Here is a 19,259-nt window from a genome sequence, read left to right as displayed (position 1 = left end):
TTTGTGTTGCTTCGATTTAGCATGATTCCGTGGTTATTCAGCTTTGTTTGACAGTTGAATATTGAGAACCTTGTTTATTTTATATAATTTCTTCACGGTGAGGGTAAGATACGTTTGGCTATTTTTAAACTGTGTCTCAGAAACTCAGTGGCTCACCTCTTCAAGGAATCTTCATAATTTTAGAAGGTGATGATAATTCTACACCAGGTACCAAATGCAGTCTCCTTCTGCCAAACTGCACACAGTGCAGCTGTTCTGTCACCAGTAATGTGGTATTAAAAAAATATAATAAAGGGCATAGTCCTCCGCCCTTACTTAAACTGAGCAGCGCTTACACATACAACTAGCCCCACTGGGATTATTTGTGTCAGTGCAACTCATCATGAGTAATGGTGTCCACAATGAAAACTGTAAAGAAAACAGGCTCTGTTCCAAATTGCCTAAATAGATGTCATAATAACAGTCTTAACAGGTTATATAACTTGGAAAGTGGTATAACTCTGATGTATATTTGTACATCAGCACCATACTTAGCAATTCTGGATTGATGGAGAGATGGTCTGGATAATCTACTTTTCTTGTTATCTCAGACTTCTGTGATTAAATAAGACAGTAAAACTCTGAACAATATTTCATCGGAGCAAGCGAGGGCTGGATCCAAACCCACAGAAGTCAAAACCTGTCCCTTCCCTCCTCTATTTGTTGCTTATTCATCGCATCATGCCTACAATTGGATTGTTTTGGATCAGGTCTGATGAGTCATTAATTACAGCACCAAGTTTTGTGGCTAAACTATTCCAAAGACACCGTTAGGGTTGCAGCAGCAGCAATTCACAACTTTGGGTGTGATTCTGTCCCTCTGACCCACTCTGAGTAGTACCTTACTCTATGAGTAGGCCCATTGATTGCATGAGTAAGGATGGCAGATTCTGGCCCATGGAAACTTTTTGGAGGGGTTCTTTGTTCCAAAGAAACGACAGAAGAATTAATTTATATAACAATTACAGGATGAGGATTTCAATGAACTGAAAAAGGAAGCTATTAGAACAAAGACCTCCCATGACAAAAGCAATCTTGTGTTTCTTACCAATGATTTTTTTTTCCAGAGTAATTTATTTGGAAACATTGACTGTGAATGCGTGGGCACAGCAGACAGCTAATACTAACGAAGATATTTAGCATTAATGTTCAGATTTCTCTTAAAAACAGGTGCTTCTTCTGTCATGGCAGCTTCTGGATCTCTGAAAGTACATAAAGGGCACACTCTGCAAGCTGGTAAGTATAATGAGTTAAGTTCTGTGTGTGTGTGTGTGTGTGTGTGTGTGTGTGTGTACATAAAAGTGTGTAACTTTTCCCTTAAAACAAAAGATTTTTAAAAGTGATATTTAACAGTGATATTTTCTGATATGATCCGTATTATGGCTTATTTTTCCATTCAATTTGCAGATGAATTAATATTTTGTTAGAAACAGCATTGACAGGTGGGATAAGTTTAGAAAAGGCAGTGACAGGTGGGATGTGTGCCAAAGCGCAGGCACTAATCCTATTCATGTCAGTGAAATGCTGCCAATATTTTAACAAGGGGCTCCCACAAACATTTTCCACCTTAGCCTGTGATAAATCCTATATACTGGCGGTGAGGGCCATTTAAAATATACGCCACTGTAAAAATGAAGGCGGGAGGAGACAAAACAAGGGCAAACAAGCACATTAAGCTGGAATATTTGTAGATGAAAACCTAATGCAAGTATATTGATAGTATAGTATAGCCTTCCTATTGCATAGTTTTGATTGGGAGAGTGTGTGAAGATTCTGTAGAGGGAGCTGGGGGTATTCTCCCTGGGGTATGTTTTGAAAACACTTGTGATGTGGTGCAACGTGATCCATTCCAAAGATGACAAATTTCCTGTTCGCAAGCAGAATCATCGCTGGGTGGGATGGCTTAAGCAATTTCCAGGGAAGAGGTGAACTCCATCCCAGGGAGGGAAATCATCCTGCCATTCTGGTGGTGGAACTTTAATGAGGGCCTTCCAGGAGCTCCCAAGATCAACCTCCCACCCCTCACTGAATCATACACTCAAGGCTCGATATTGCTCCTACTGCAGTTTATGGCAAAACTCACATTTACGTCAACAGCTGTCACTTGAGAACTTTTTAAACTGTTAATGCTTATTTCCTTGCGGTTGTTGTCATTAGAAAATATGAATGTCTTCTAGTTGGCCTGTATTTAGCTCTTCAGTTGTTTTTTAGCATCGTTATTTAGATTGTGCCTAGAAACTGAAAGAAAGCAATTGTGTACTTTTATCACCATCCAATTTACTAGCTACAATGGGACCAAATATGTTAGAAATTTTTCAATGTTCTAGGTCCTACAGGTGGTTTTGGGTTCATGGCACCACCTGCAGAACTTGGAACTTCTACTGGCCCTGAAGAACCCGGTGAGTAAACAGAACTTCAACCAATTACATCAAAAGGTAGTAAATTCACTTAAATATAGCTACACTTTAAAGAAGAATTCTTCTGTCTACCTAGCTATCACTTTTGAGGAGGGTGGTTTTACTACAGTGACAGAAAAACCCTTTCCATCACTTTAGTAAGTGTCTACACTAGAGCAGCATAGCTGTGGCTCATCCACTGTAACGTTTGTAGTATAGACACACACTGAGGGTGGTGTCTGTTATATTTCATGGCATACAAACAGAAGTTAGATAAAAACATAAAATACTCTTGCTGGAATGTTGGAACATATACTTTCTTATAATTCAGAATGATAACATACAAGAACCCCAAAACACAGAGCAACAAAGCAGACTGCTCCCTAAAACAGAGAAGTACAGTTCATCCTTCCTTACTGTAGGCCAGGGATCGGCAACCTTTGGCATGCGGCCTGCCAGAGTAATTGATAGATCACAATTTTCATTACACCACAGTGTCTGTAAAGGGATCAGAAACATGCTAACAGCAAGAGAAAAGTTTATGCCAAAATACTGCCCAGAAGTCTCAGTAAAGCATATCATTCCCACCCATGCCCCAAAAACCATCCCATCTTCCTCCTTTCCATGTGATTGTTGACTACACCATCCTTCCTGTCCCCATAGCTTGCAATCTCAGTTGCAGAATCTCTTTCTCCTTCTCTCACATCAAGGCAATTGCCAAATCTTGCCAATTTTTCTCCCACAATATCTCCAGAATTCAAATGTTCCTTATGGTCTGTTCATGTCCAACATATAGCTCCCACCTTGACTACTTGAAACTCCTATTCCTTAGCCCCCTCAGCTTCTACCTCCAGTTAATCCAGAAAGCTGCTACCAAAATAATCTTCCTTTCATGTTGTCTGACCATCCACCCCACTTTCTAGAATCTCTCTGCTGTTTTCTTCTCTTCATATATATTATCACTTTTTGACCCAAGTGTTTAACCAATTTTCAAGATCAGGTTTGGTTTTGTTAGGAGGAGAAAATGGTGATGAAAGCAGGTATTTCTTTGATGCAATCCTGTTTATTTACGAATAATGTACTAAGTCAAGTTTACTGAACACAGTAGAAATCCAATAACAGGAGACAGTTTCTTTGCTCACAGTTATAAGCCTCTTTCAGCCAGTCATTTACCCTCAAGCTCTCCCTTTAGCATTTTTCTCAGGGTTACAATACCAGTGTTTCTCTGGCTGTGTCTGGGGCTTCAATCTGTGCTTTTCTGCTGCTTCTCGTGCACACAGCTCCACCAATTAATGTCCCAGACCTTGCACTGGTGGTATCACTTTCTGTAGAACCCCTTGGGCCACCTAGTTCAGCTTTTACTCCAGGTGGGTCATGTACCTGTGCTTTGGATGTGGCTTCTACTGTTTCAGCTATTTGGTTCCATGAAGGAGCTTGATTGTTACATTTATTCTAAATGAAGTGCAGTGGTTAGTTACACCAACCAGCTTCAATGAGGTTTTCTCCAACCTTCCAACATAACATATATATGAACAGTTCAAGATTCTCCTCAGCCCCAACCTGATCAGGTCCACAGTTACATACATTAATTCTTTAGGGTGAAGACCTGTTGTGTCTTTTTTCTGCTGAGCATTTCTGTATAGAACATTTGAAGGAAATGTTTGCTCTTATTAAATGGATTATTAGTAGTTATGAACTTCAGTCATAATTGTATGTTAATTTTTCTAGGAGGGGCAGTAGGTTATTCAACAGATCTACCTGTATCTGATCGACCCCACAGTGAGACAACAACTTATGTTAATATTCCTGTCAGTCCTACATCGAAGAAACAGCTCCACTACATGGAACTGGAGCTTCAAGAACCTAGCACAGGCATAAGAGGTAAGGGGCTTTAAGTGGGACATTACTACTACTAAAAGCTAACAAATGTAAACTGTGTGTGCATCCAGAGGGAGGTCCTGTACTCATGGCCACCAGCTGCTGGTGCTGGAGTCTGCCTGCAGTTATCAACATTTAGAAACATTTTATTAAGGACACCTGTCCTGCTAAGCTGGGACTCTGGAGGCTGCTATGTCTCCAGCCCTTGAAGGGTTGTGCTTGCCTTTTATTTAATTTTTAGGTTTTATATAGCACACAATTGTCAAAAGCCCTCTGGGGGTTAGGTCAGTGGTGTGCTCTCCATTATACAGATGTGGAAAGTGAGTCACATAGGCCCAGATCCACGAAGGTATTAACCACCATTGATTTAAATGGAAATTAGTAGCTAAATACTTTTGTGGATCAGGGCCAGAGAGCCTAAGCCACATTTTTCAAATGTAGGTGTATAAAGTTAACCAACTAAGACCATATTTAGGCACCTACATAAAAGTAACCTTATTTTCAGATGCACTGAGAACCTACAGCTCCCTAGGGCTACAGGGGCTCATCACCCCTGGATTTAGATGTCTCTGGCAGGCAAAAAAGCCACACCCATAACATTCATAAAACAGAAAAAAGCTAACCCTATCAGGAATACCTCCTCAATGCGCCAAACCAGGCCGCACAGAGCCTCCACAGTCCTTTGTCTAGAAACTGGGTGTTGATGCTTCTCAGAGATGCAAGCCCCCAAAAGGCCCTACTAAGCTTTTGTGCCTACTTGATTCTAGGCTGCTCTGGTATCTAGCACTGTCCTGGCCTAATTTAGGTAGCTCAGGGTCCACTGCACTCCTCTCCTGCCACACACAGATTCCTCTGCTGCAGTGATGTTGGTAGGGCCTCCCAGAATAGTGGGTATTGGCATTAGGGTGCCATTAAGATGAATGGGACTTCAGCCCTTTCAGAGCAAATGTTTCAGGCTGTCTGCAGACTCAGGCAGATATCATTTCATTGCTTGTACTTGATTCATAGTTTCAAGGTTTTCTTCACATCTGAGGTTTAGAGACTTATAACAAAAGCTAAGAACCTGATGTAATTTCATGACTCCAGGAACTGGGGCCCTAGGCATGGACCTATAGGACTTGGTTCTGCAAGATTCTGAATACTCTGGTATGATCCATAAGAATACCCATACTAGGTCAGACAAATGGTCCATCTAGCCCAATATCCTGTCTTCTGACAGTGACCTGTGCCAGATGTTTCAGAGGGAATGAACAGAACAGGGCAATTTATTGAGTGATCCATCCCCTGTCACCCCGTCCCAGCTTCTGGCAATCAGATGTTTAGGGACACCCAGAGCATGGGGCTGCATCCCTGACCATCTTGGCTAATAGCTGTTGACGGACCTATCCTCCATGAATTTACCTCATTATTTTTTGAACCCAGTTATACTTTTTGCCTTCATAGCATCCCCTGACAATGAGTTCCACAGGTTGATAGTGCGTTGTGTGAAGAAGTACTTCCTTATGTTTTAAACCTGCTGCCTATTTATTTCATTATGTGATCCCTGGTTATTGTATTAGGTGAAAGGGTAAATAACACTTCTCTATTTATTTTCTCCACACCATTCATGATTTTATAACCTCAGTTGTCTCTTTTCTAAGCTAAACAGACCCAGTCATTTTAATCGCTTCTCATGTGGAAGTTCTTCCGTACCCCTAATCATTTTTGTTGCCTTTCTCTGTACTTTTACCAATTCTAATCTCCAGCAAAGCACTTGAGTATGTGCTTAATTTTAAATTCATGTCTAGTCCCATTGACCAGTGGGATTACTCACATGCTTAAAAGTAAGCACGTGCTTAAATGCTTTGCTAGATCAGAGGACCATATACCTTAATCTGGCTCTGGCTACTCAGACCCTTGCAGGATTAACCCTTTGGCACCTGAGAATAAATCACAAACACCATACATGGAGATTTGGAAGAGTAATTCCCCATTCAGATAAATTCCAGTGAGAATTTTGCATGTAATTCCTTGTACTCAGGACTGACAGTTTTCCCTATAAGATCTTCAAGTATTGAATTTTTAAGCAATTTTGGGTATGCGTGTTTTAAATCTAGTTTTGATTAAACAAGTTTATAACTTTTAAGTGTTACCACTGTTTCTCTATGCCTATCTAAGGTACTAATCTGGCCCCTATCACTGTGTAGTATCTGAGCACCTCACAATCATGAATGAAGTCGTCTTCACAACTCCACTGTGAGGTGCTATTACTGCCATTTGGGGATGGGGAAATGAGGCCCAGAGGTCTAGATCTACAAAAGGACTTAGGCCCAAATCCTCAAAGGTATTTAACTCCCATTGAAATCAGGATCTGGCTTTCCATCCTTTAGCTACCCTGCCACACAGTGGATAACTCAGCCCTGAGTGATGTGCCCAGGCTCAATTTACAATGAATGGGGAGAGTTCAGTGCCTAAGAATGGGATTCACAGAAGCCAGCACTCTGAGTGGGGAGCTGCCTAAAGTAGCCAGTAAGAAATGCTGAGGAGAGGGGCATTGCCTAAAGCTCCACCCCAAAAAGCTAGTTAAAAACCTAACTCTGGGAGGTGTCTGTCTCCACTTGGGACTCTCAGCTATGAGCGCTTTCCTGAAGTTAGGTGCCTAAAGTCAGATCAACCCTTTCTTGGAAATAAACAAAGGGGAGGTGACTCTCACTTGTGCCCAATGCTAGAGCACTCACCTGGGATGTGGGAGACCCAGATCCAAATCCCCACCCTGTCTGATTTAGAGCAGTGGCTTAAAGATGGGTCTCCTACCTCCCATGTAAGTTCCCTAACCACCAGGCTGTTGGGTATTCAGAAGTGGCTCATTCTCAATCTCTCCTGTTGATGCTGTTCAGCTTTGTATAAATAAAATATTAATTGAAGCAGGGACTGGAACCTGGGGTCATTCCTCCCAGATGAGTGCCCTAACCACCAGACTATAGAGCTGTTCTTGCTCTCTGCTTACTTAGCCATCTAAGCCCCTGTGAGTCAGGGAGCTGCTCCATGCCAGCTGGCGGAGGACACACCATTCCATAACAACAGGCCTGACACACTCATTGCTCCAACAATGTTGTCATAATCTGTATCTAAAAGGTGTCAGGTAAGGTATCGTATGCAAACCGGTAACACTCTGGTCATTAAGATTATTGTGTGATGTATGTATGGGTGGTGCATAAACAATTAAAAGATGTGGTTTGCCTGGTTTGTTTATGCAACAAACTCTCCCTTCCATATGATTGAGAATCCACTCTTCATTAATATGGTTCAGTCATTAAGTCCAGGATACAGGCCACCCAACAGAGCAGGTGTCTTAGGCAAATTGCTAGATAAAGTATATGAAAGAGAAATTGAGCAGTGTGCAAAAGGTCTACTGGGTGAAAGTGTTAACCTGAGTCTTGATGGGTGGAGCAATGTCAACAATGATCCTGTTGTATGTGCTTGTATGACAACAGAAGAAGGAAATGTCTTATAGAAACAATTGATACATCAGGAAATGCACACACAGCAGAATACTTACAAGAAGTAGCAGTGAAAGCTATAATAAACTGTGGGGAAAACATTCAAATGTCTAGTATGCAGCTTGGTCACAGACAATGCTGCAAATATATCCAAGATGAGAAGAAATTATTTAGAAGAGAATGAAGAGAGTCCCAAGCTAACAACATACGGTTGCAGTGTTCATTTGATGCACCTCCTAGCCAAAGACTTCAGTGTTCCAGAAATAAAGGTTAATGTTGTTGAAATTGCAAAATACTTCTGTAACAGCCACTTTGCAGCAGCTGCTTTGAAAAAAGTGGGAGGAACCAAGCTAACTCTCCCACAAGACGTGTGATGGAACTCAGTAGTGGACTGTTTTGAGCACTATATCAAGAACTGGCCTAATCTGATGACAGTTTGTGAACAAAATTGTGAAAAAATAGATGGCACCGTCACAGCCAAAGTGCTCAACATTGGGCTTAAGAGAAATGTCGAACTCATGCTGAGTACCCTGAAGCTTATTTCTGTTGCCTTGAACAAAGTGCAGGGAAATAGCTGTTGTATTGCTGATGCTGTTGAAATGTAGAAGGAACTGAGTGAGATCTTAAAAAGAGAAATATGCAATGACAGAGTTAAATTACAAACATTTAAAAAGCAAATGGGACAAGCACTATCTCCAGCTCATTTTCTTGCAAATATTTTCAATACTCGGTACCAGGGTCAAACCTTAACAACTGAAGAAGAGGAGTTGACTATGACATGGACATCCAGCAATCATCCCTCCATAATAAACTTCAGATCTAAGGGTGAACCATTCAAGAAATATGTTTGTTGATCATTTAAAGAAAGTCACACCAGTGAACAGGTGGAAGTCACTTAAGCTTGGAAGTCACTTGGAAGTTCAGAGACTGTTGAAGTGGTGATCTCACTTTTAACAGCAGTAGCTTCTTCTGCTGGTGTAGAAAGAATATTTTCTTCCTTTGGACTAATTAATTCCAAATTGAGAAATTGTTTAGGAAAAAGCAGGAAAGCTTGTTTTTCTTTTCCAGATTATGAACAAATAGGAAAATGAAGGTGAAGTCGATGGAGTTAGCTGCAGAAGCCAATATTTAAAGTTTCTCATGTTGACCTGGCTGACATAGTCGATTTAATTTGTTTTTGTTTTAAAAAATATTTCATTTAACTATTTTAGTTAAAAACAGTTTTAACCAAAACGAACCTGATTTTATATTTAATGTTTAACTAAATTCAAAAATTCATATGCTTGTTTTGTTAAAATATTATGTTTGCTGTTGAAGAAAAAAATCCAGAATACATAACATTGTTTTTAGTTAAATAAAACAATTTAAATGTCTGTCTGGTGATATTCGCCTCTTAATACAGCATAGCAAGAAAATCCTCCAAATATTAATGATTAACCTGTTGAACTGGAGATAGTTCACCTCCCAATGACTTCATAAATCTCTGCTTCATTTACCTTTGGTAAATGAAATAACCAAACAATCATTCATTTTCTGATATAGCTGTAAAACTAATCTGAAAAGTTTGCAAAATAAATCACTTTAAAAATGTATAGTGTGTACCTTCTAAAAATGAAACCTACATCTATCTCTGAGTTGTGAAGAATGCACTTTTATGTAGAAATCCATGGTTAAATCTAGTCTTCCTGACTAGTGATTTTAAATCATTTATTTAAATAAATTTGATTTAAATCAACTCCACCGTGGTTGAAATTAAGTTTTAGCCACCAGAAAGCACGTTTTGTTTTATTTATAACCATGTTTGTCTTTGATTCTTACATATTATCACTCACATATCTGTTAGTTTATAATAAAACCAGAATAAGTTTATTATTACACCATCTCAGTGCTGTGTGTTAAACTGAAGTGTGAAGTCCTCAGCTAATCTAACAGGCTGGTGTGGGCTCTGTCTCTTTGGAGGCAGTAAACCTAATAACTTCTGTGAGTATCCAGTCAGAGGGTTTGGATTCCTGGGGGGAGACGGTTTTGGGGAGATGTGGGACTGGAAGGGCTGCTGGTGTCAGGGAACTGAGCCAAAACTGCACAGCACATGGTTACAGGGCAGGCAGTGATACAACCCCTTACTGGTCTGGGTGAAGTCCCAAAGCGCCCCAGCCCCTCTCCTCTCCCTGCCATTTCACTTTTGGCTAGCTGAGGCAGCTCCCCACTCAGCTTGTTGGCTCTGAAATATCCCTTTCTTAGAGGCTTAGCTGTCTCCATGCACAGGGGACAGCTACAGGGAGCTTAGATTACGTGGAGTCACCCAACTCAGGATTGAAAATTCCACGCGGTGGCCGGCTGTCTGTGGTGAGGCATTGCTCCCCTCAGTCAAGTGACATCTAAATCCTTTAGAAAAATCTGTTTCTAAGTGACTTCCCAACATCACAGAGGAAGTCTGTGGTGGACAGGAATTGAACCCAGACCTTCCACAGTGGTGCATTAACCTCTGGACCAGCCTTTCCCAGGAATACATGATATTATAGTCAACAGTACAGTTGTATGTTTTGTTTTGTTTTTTTCAGGGGGTGGATCAACCAAATATGCACAGATTGACATTGCAGCCACGGAGACAGCCCACAAAGTGGGAACTCAGCATGCTCAATGCCGTGAGGAACGCCTGCAGGAACTTGAACACAAGAAGAAAGGGTCCCAGGAGTGATCTGTTTGGGAAAGAACATTTTGCTCACTGTAACTTGGTACTAATTTAAATTTCAGATGATTCACATATTTATTATTTAAAATATACTCTTATAAAAGCTGCCCTTGTTTATCATATTTATACCAGACTCATTCCAATATTCTAATTCCTAATTGGAAAACTGGTAGCATGGTGTGTGTGTTAAGCTTTGGGTGTAATGTCCAGAACTTCTCTTCTTTTTCCATATACAGTATATGTAAGTTACTGTTTTCTTTTTCTATAACTCAATAATCCTGGAAGAACGTGGTGCCATATCTCAATGATTACTGATCTGAGGCATGTATTTAAAGAATTTGAATGTGTAAATAAGGATGTATGTTTGTGGGTAGGTGTGTTTGCATACAGTATTGATCTGTGCAAATAGACATATATGTATACATACATGTGAGTATATAAAAAACATATTCAGATATTAAGTATCTTTCTTAAATACCAAAGAGAAAATTCAGAGTTTCAAACCTGTTTCTACTGGCATATTTTTGTCCAAATACAGGCTCACTTATGCACATGCTTAACTTTACACAGGTGCGTAGTCCTATTGAAGTCAATGGGTCTACTCCTGTGCATCAAGTTATACATATGTGTAAGTGTTTGCAGTGTCAGGCCATATTTATGACTGTTTAGTTGTACCTGCAAATCAGAGATTTGAGGCCAACATTTCCAAAATCCACTTTTTTTAGGTGCTTTGGTTTTTGGGTGCCCAACTTAAGTAAGAAGCCTTGAGCTTTATTTTCAGAGGCGTTGAGTACCTGGACCTCCCACTGACTTTGACTAGAGGTGTGGGTGGTCAATACCTTGAAAATCAGGCTCCTGGTTTCTCAAGTTGAGCTGTCCAAAATCAAGGTACCCCAAATTAATAGTCACATTTGAAAATCTGGGCCTGCATTTGTAGCTCCAAAACCGTGCCTCAAAAATGGAAGCCAGGATCAAAATCAGTCCATCAGAGTTAAAACTAAAACTGCCATTTATTCATTCCATGCTATGCCTAAATATTGCAGAACCAATGCTATGTAAGATCACCCTGTCTTTTGAGACCCTACAATGCATAGGCACAATGGGATGTAATATAGAAATATAGCTTTAGCTATAATTCTGAGATGTCTTGCTTTAGCATAGTTAGTGACATTGTATGCTTCAAAAACTTGACCTATTCTTTCTTGCATCAATTTGTAAGTCTGCATAATATTTTGTGGTTTGTGTTTTTGTCCTGAGACAAAATGCTATTTATATTTTTTAGTCTATGCCAGAGAACCTACAGTAACAAACCAGAGTGTTTGTACTCTGGAGAAAACAAAATGTTGGCAATGAGTAACATACCAGTTTTCAGCTTTCAAGGATTATCAGAAGCAAGTTAATTAAACAAATACTCTAAGTACTGAAAAATACTTTGACAATATCATTTTAAGTCAGAATCTTAGGAACCAATTCTGCTTGTAGATCCATGCAGTAACTAACATCAATGAGTGAAATTTTTGGACTGAAATGAATTTTGCTCACTGACTTCAATCCTTTGTGTCTATTTGAAGGCAAAATTTCTTTTCTTTTTTTTTTAACATTTAACAATTAGCATTAAAAATGCCCAAACCTCTTAAGCAAATAAATAAGCATATGAGAGCTGACAATAGCTACTGTCATCTTTCATATAGAATTCTAGAATCGTAGGACTGGAAGTATAAGTATATACTAATGTGCTATCTCTTTAGGGATAATCATGGTCTATCTTATAAATATGTGTTCACCCAAATTTAAAAAATGTTGGTTTGTTTTTTTTGCTGAATGGACAGTTATAATTTATTTTGTTAATTTGTATTGAAAAGAACTATGATATCCTGGACTCTTACTGCTTCTTGGGACCTGTTTCAGTTAGCGCCAATCCTATAAGCCTCCCCCTCCTCCCCTTGCATGGGACTGCCAGTGGAGCTGATCGGAGATTTCCTTAGGGAGGGCTTGCAGGATCAAGCCCTTAGTTATGTAAATATTTGTATTTAATATTTAAAATGCATATTATTTACCGAAAAGTTTTCTTATGTTTTACTGCATCACTCTGTGGTTAGTCACTGTTTTTGGAAAAGGTGGCTTTTTGACACAGGGCTGGTGTTAAAATACTTGCAATAAATACTAGTGACACGGAAGGCCAATGTTTGGACTTAAGCTCCGCCTTGGCAGGACTGCTGCTATATACATGACAGGGAAGATCAGGTTGCTCATGTCATGATATGATAAGCTGGTTTTTATACATTGCAACATTACCTTAAGTGGCAATACTGTGTCACAACAGCACAGGGCAGAGCTATCATATTCTGATTCAAAGTCATACCCCTCCAAGGCCCTGATTCTGTACTGGGATCTGCTAGTGTAGATCTCTGCACCCACATAGACTTTGCATTAGTGAATCCTGATGCAGGATTGGGATTGTAATCATTGCAACATCATGACACAGCATGAGGCTACCCACAGCAGACGATTTGAAGGGAAGGGTGGTGGTATTTCCCTGTTTTGGATAGAGTTCATCACTCTCATTTTGGCTACACTGACCTGGCCAGGGATAAATGACTCTTATCATTCTGATATTTCTGATGAGGCAATACATGTGTGGTCTTTCAAATGTACCACAGGCCATCATGGTGAATATATTGTGAATACACCTTACCAGGGAAAGATACAGCCTTATAAAGGCCGCATTTCCCTACATGCCCCTGCTCCCCGCAAATTACTGTCTTTGAACACTGGCCATTGCAACATGGTTATTTGGGGGCAGAGGGGACACAACCTTGGAGCCCACAAATTCTTCATCTGGTGCTGCTTTTAAACGATGAGTTACAATGTTAGAGACACAGTCAGGTTAAAATGTATGTCTCGCTCTGTGTTTGTTTATATATATATAAACAAACACAGAGAGAGACATATATATATATATATATATATATAAAATGTAACAACACATTACTAAAGAAAGTCATCCATCCAGAGAGAGATGCCTCCTTACTGAGTATTCTAATAACACCCTATAAAGCTGCATGAAAAATTAAATTTTTAAACCTCTTATTTACTTTTCAATATTCATGCTCTTTGTTTCCTTTTTGCCTTTCAGATAGCTTGGACAATGAAAAGCAGACTATCATTTTTCACTTTTGTATGCGATCAGTCTGTTTTTATATCTGATTTCAGTGTCAGGATCTTATGCAGAAGTGTGATAGGGGTACAATTTGGAATGCAGATGGAACATGGCAGTGTAAACTTACTGAAAAGAGAAATTTGTTTCAATTGGAAATACATATAAATCACAAACATTTCCATTGCCCTTTCAGTTGATAAAAGCTTGTTTTTAACAAAACATGTGTTCTGGGCTGAATTTGACCTGGCTGGTATCCCTTTTAATATGTTTATATGGACTTTCCGATATTGAGAAATTTTGTATGGGGGTGAGCAGTAGCTGTTCAAATCTCAATATCTTGGCTGTGTTAAAGAAATGGGTTGTTGTTAGTTTTGTTTTTAAACTATCACACAGGCCTCATTTATGTTCTGGACCTACACAAGGTTACTTTAAGAAGGTTTCCTGAGCTACAGCAGAGGAGCACACAAAAATGGGAAGTGTCTATCTTTTAGACTTCCGTGAAGGCCAAACAGCTCTTTCCCTCAACAGGTTGCATTACCAACAAAAAAAAAAGTTAGTTTCCAGACTAATACCTTGGTCCCAGGGCCAGACCAAGACAAATGTTAAAGGCCAAGCTATAAATCCATGAACAGACCTTTGTTAAATATAGCAGTGCTTCTATCACACACATTTATAGGGGTACACTCACACATACCCTTAACAGAAAGGGGTGGGGGAAGAAGAGAGAGATCTAGACTGCAGTTTACCATTCAATTCAGAGCTGTGGCCAAAATACCAAAAACCAATACATCCCTTTTTCAGATAAATCTGGCATTCTGATTTGTCCTGGGAGAAGTGAAAAGTTTTGGCCTTGATCCTACATTCTTCACGCACCTACTGACTTCTGTAGGGCTTGCGGGATCTCATCATGCAGGTGACCTACTCTCCAAAGAGCAACACAGCACCGTGTCTGCTGATCCCTGAAAGATGATGTTACTCTTGGAAGTGCCATCACCACAGTAACAACACATGCCAAAAGTGGTCATTTATGGAGCAGTGCTTCTAGGGATGAAGTCAGAGAAAACTGGCTTTAGCTACTTGTCATCAGGTGAAGTATTGTGGGCATAATGGTAGTCAGGCAGATCAGGTAGTCTAGCCAATATTTGGTCCATCTCTAGTATAGGTATGTTTCGCACACATTTATGTGTACTCTGTGTAATACCTCTTTGATTTTGCTAGTCTTACACAGGTAGGATACTTTCAAACATATCTACTTCAGTGGATTTTATGGCATTTTTTTTAAAGCAAAGATATGGCATTCATTGTCCTGTGTGACCCTTCAGGGGAGAGAAGGTATTTCTCTAAACTAAATTGTAGTGCTGTGGCACTGGAGCTAAGATTTGTAAGAGTATTTAGCTGCCTAAAAATGCAAATAGACATCTAATGGGCTTTTATAAAGCATGTAGGCACCTAACTTGCTTAGGTGGGTTTGAAATCCCCACTAGTGTCTATCTGCATCTTTAGGCACCTAAATACCTTTGACACTCTGACCCTAGGAATCCTCCTCAGCAAATAGCTTGGGCAAATGCTTATGCTTTTCTCTGTAAGACTTAATAATAGTACAGCCCATCAAACTATATTGACTTATCCTTGATTTACATTGTTTTGTCAGGTCATGAAATGCACGAAGTACAGTTAAATAAGCAGTTCGTTGGTCCATGGAAGCCCTCTTTGCCCTTTGCTGAAATGGCCATAGCAGAAAGTGAATTGCCAGATAATACCATAGTCTTGCGTTTATACAGCATCTTTCATCCAGAAGGATCACTAGTTGCTACACAACCTGTTCCATAAACAGGTCATTTCACACACAACTGAAATGTAGTCAGAGTGGATTGCAACACAGCATCACTTTAACCTTACCCAGCAATACTATGCAACAGATTAGGGCAGTGGTTCTCAAACTATTGTACTAGTGACCCCTTTCACAGAGCAAGCCTCTGAGTACAACACCCTTTATATATTTAACACCATTGTAAATGCTGGAGGCAAAGTGGGGTTTGGGGTAGAGGCTGACAGCTCGCAACCCCCCATATAATAACCTCATGACCCCCTGAGGGGTCCCGACCCCCAGTTTGAGAACCCCTGGATTAGGGGAAGGAACAAGGAAGAAATATGTACTGAGCTGAAGTTGTAGTTAAGTAGGCAGAATATGACATCCTGGCCAAATGTCAGCTCAAGTAGCTGGGGTTAACAAAAAGTGCCATGCAATCTTTAATGATCATATGTGTTGATGACCTCACTAATGCATTTCTTCTGAAAGATGGAGCTTTGGCAGCACTATGTTGTTTTAAGTTTTGGGTTGTTGATGGTCAGTATTTCATAGATAACTAAAACATCCTTATCTGGACTGTCTTTGAATGGATAGAACAGGGAAACATAACTAATGGACATTGTGAATTGTAGTACAATACATTTTTTATTAAAGCTATGTGAAATCTTAGACGAGCCTAACTGCTAAGCAAGCTTACATTTTAATAAAAGTTTAAGGGAGATCTAATTAGTTTCTTACTGTAACTTCAAAAAATACTTGTTTCTACTCTGGTGCTGCATAAAGAGAGTCCAGGAAGAATTTTAGTCTGTTGTTATACTGCACATGTGTATGTATTCAATATAAGCATTTTATTAAAATAGTAAATGACAAATTCTTTGAGGGATAAGCAACAGGGAAGGGGAGATCAGAAGGCAGATTTAGTAAGTGTGTGAGTAATTTCTTTCTTGGTCCGTACCATATTATATTGTGAAAGCCTCAGAAAAGACCAGCATCTGTTATTGTATCCATTCAGCTTTACCCATCTGTGAGCTTTATTGGTAATCTGCAGGGAGCGCAAATTGTACAAAACGTAGTAGATTGCGGTTGTTCTCATCTTTAGTAGGGAGTTTGCAATGAACCATGTAGTACACAGGCCCGTGTTTCCCTGTTACAGGAGACAGTAGAATCCTGTGGGCTGCATTTGGCTTTCATGTCACACATTTACTATGAAGAGGCTGGATCTAAAAGCTGTAGGCACAAATTAGAAATACATTAAGAGTTAGTACTGGGAGTCCTACAAGCAGGCAGGTGGACTGGTAGTGAGGGTCTGAAAAGCCCTATTGTTCAAGAGCAGCACTTAATCTTGTCAAGAAGGAGACCAGGAATAAGAGCAGTGCAGTAGAAATCAGGTACCTCTTAAAAAACCAATACTATAGTATTGTTGTAGAGGAATTTCCAGAGCCACCCAAGCATGCCCATGACATGTAGTGTTTGGGGCCATTACGGAATAATACCATATTTCTTTGTAGACAAAGCCAGGCGGCAGTGACCTGAGGTGACTGCACCTTCTGCCCTCCTAGTCAAATGGAAAGTGTACTAGAATGTTGATAGAGAGCAGGGGACAGAGGCACTGGGAATGAAGCGGAATCTCTAGAACAGGATAGACAATTCCCATGCCAGTTCTTGGGTGCCTTAAGAACCCCATATTAGTCAAAAAGGTATAAAAATATAAATGAAGCTCAGGCTAACTGCAGCAGCTACAACCCCCGTGGGTGCGGTGGTTAGCAGTCCATTCCACAAGTCATAGCCCAGGCCAGGTCTTATAAAGAGCCTGGACCTGATTCTCATATCATTTACACCAGTGCAGATCGGGGGGATCTTCCTGGAAATCACCAGCTTTATTGCAGTGTCGTGGAAGAATCTGCTTCCTGTTCGATGACACTAGTCAGCACTGGACATGTTACTAATTCTGGGAGTTGGCGAGAACCAATTTATTCTCACTGTGTCCAGCTGGCTAACTAAAGCTATCTCTGGATTTGTTAGTGTCTCCTCCTGAGTCTTCTCTACCCTGCAGTATACAAGGCTACAGTACTCTGCATCTTGGTGAAAAGTTAGCAAGTTGCTCAGCCTCTAGATGTTTGATACTCTCATGCAGCTGTAAGTTTTTAACCCATTCACATATACTTGAGCATCCTTGGTGCAGATCATATTCTTTACCCTTAAAGTATTGTCCGTTATAAAGACACGAATATCCTTGTAAATCACTCTGGTTTGCACTGAAATTCAATGGGATTTGGCCACCTGACTCCCTTGTGTTCTTTCCCAAATCTCTGACTTCAGCTCTAAATGTCAGGCAGTTAAGAAAAGGAGGAAAAGTAGCTATAAGAATGCCTCTTGTGAGACAGAAAAAAAAAATCACTACCCGTCCCGAATTGTACGGTGATCACTTGGGAGAACTATCTTTTGCAGCCATACAAACTGCATTTCTTTGTAGGGGAAAAATACTGTAGGTATTTTTGTTATGCGTATTGCGAGCTGGTGGCCAATGTGAGAATAGCTATTTACTGTTAGAATCTCTAAGGCTGTACTGAGCATACTCCAGAGGGTTGTGGAGGTGAGTAAGTTTTTCAAAGATGAATGCTGCTTTGCTGTCTATGTGAACCTGTACCAGAATAAAAGACCTCTTTTTTCAGTTCTAATTGGCTTTGGGGCTCCAAACACTGTTGGCAATGAGGATAAATTGAAAACAACAACCAGCAAGTTCTACACGCTATGTGAATAAGTGAAAACCTTGTTTTTAATTGCAAAGAAAAATGACTGCATATGGAAAAATGAAGGAGTATGAAGAAGATCAGGAGGAATGGATTCACTACCAGAAAAGCCCAGTGAGCTTGTTAAAGTTGTCATGCACCATCGTAACTCCATGCCATCACAGATTTTGCAGCATTTTATATTTAACAGTTTCTCCCAACAACCTGGAATGTCGTTGGCAGTTTTGGTAGCAGAACTGCATCATTTATCAGAGCACTGTGATTTTGGAGCTATATTAAATGCCATGCTGCAGGATAGACCTATGTGTGGTACCAATGATGAAAGAATTCAGAGACATTTGTTGGCTGAGTGCACCTTAGATTTGAAAAACACCTCTGGAAATAGCACAAGGCATGGAAGTAGATGCGCAGCAGGCTTTGGATTTACAGGGAAGCACTAACCAGCACGTAGATAGCCTAAGAGTCATTTGCACCCATGCACAGATTGCCCAGCATTCTACACCAAGCAAATGAATCTTTACGCACACAGAGGTATCTCCTTAAGAACACACACTATTGCTTTAGATGTGGGGAGAAACAGAATGCCAGGTTTGCCGGAAACAGGTCATCTTGCAAAAGTGTGCTGTAAAAAATGGACAAGTGGAAGGGAAAATGTAGGTCACAAGAAAGAGCCAGAAGCTGAGGACTTAATATATTCCATGTTTAATGTTACCAGCAAAACCTAAAGGGAAAAGCCACCGCGAATGGATGTTACAATTAATGGACAAAGACCAACCATGGAGATGGATACAGGAGCTTCTCTCTCTGTAATCAATGAGGATTCTTATCACTAGTTGTGGCCAAGGGACAATACTCAACTGTTGGGACTGGCAAAGGGGTAAAACTTAACTGGGCAGACATCAACCATGTTCACACATTAAGCATACAAGCACTTCTTGAAACACACTCAGAGCTGTTCAGTGAGGGTCTTGGTACTCGGAAAGGAGTTACTGGTAGAATTTACATGGGTCCAGATGCTAAACCATGTTTCTTTAAGCCAAGGCCAGTTTCCTATG

The 19,259-nt window shown here is 40.2% G+C and overlaps 1 protein-coding gene across 3 annotated transcripts in view; it reads left to right on the top strand.

The window, feature by feature from the left end:
* The window catches only part of DOK7 (docking protein 7), a 100,413-nt gene extending 86,659 nt beyond the window's left edge, over positions 1 to 13,754 (top strand). For 2 of the 3 annotated variants that reach the window (XM_045017357.1, XM_045017359.1), the window contains 4 exons: positions 1,210 to 1,275; positions 2,367 to 2,438; positions 4,164 to 4,316; positions 10,354 to 10,591. In XM_045017357.1, the coding sequence (XP_044873292.1) occupies positions 1,210 to 1,275; positions 2,367 to 2,438; positions 4,164 to 4,316; positions 10,354 to 10,490 (428 nt within the window). In that variant the 3' untranslated portion in view covers positions 10,491 to 10,591. Of the gene's footprint in view, positions 1 to 1,209; positions 1,276 to 2,366; positions 2,439 to 4,163; positions 4,317 to 10,353; positions 10,592 to 13,620 lie in introns of those variants that run through there. The other variant, XM_045017358.1, reaches the window with a different exon arrangement.
* The last annotated feature ends 5,505 nt before the right edge of the window (positions 13,755 to 19,259 follow it).

Source organism: Mauremys mutica, chromosome 5 (genome assembly GCF_020497125.1).
Source record: "Mauremys mutica isolate MM-2020 ecotype Southern chromosome 5, ASM2049712v1, whole genome shotgun sequence".
Classification (NCBI taxonomy): domain Eukaryota; kingdom Metazoa; phylum Chordata; order Testudines; family Geoemydidae; genus Mauremys; species Mauremys mutica.
Note: the sequence above shows the minus strand (reverse complement) of the source record. Positions and strands in the feature narration are given on the sequence as shown.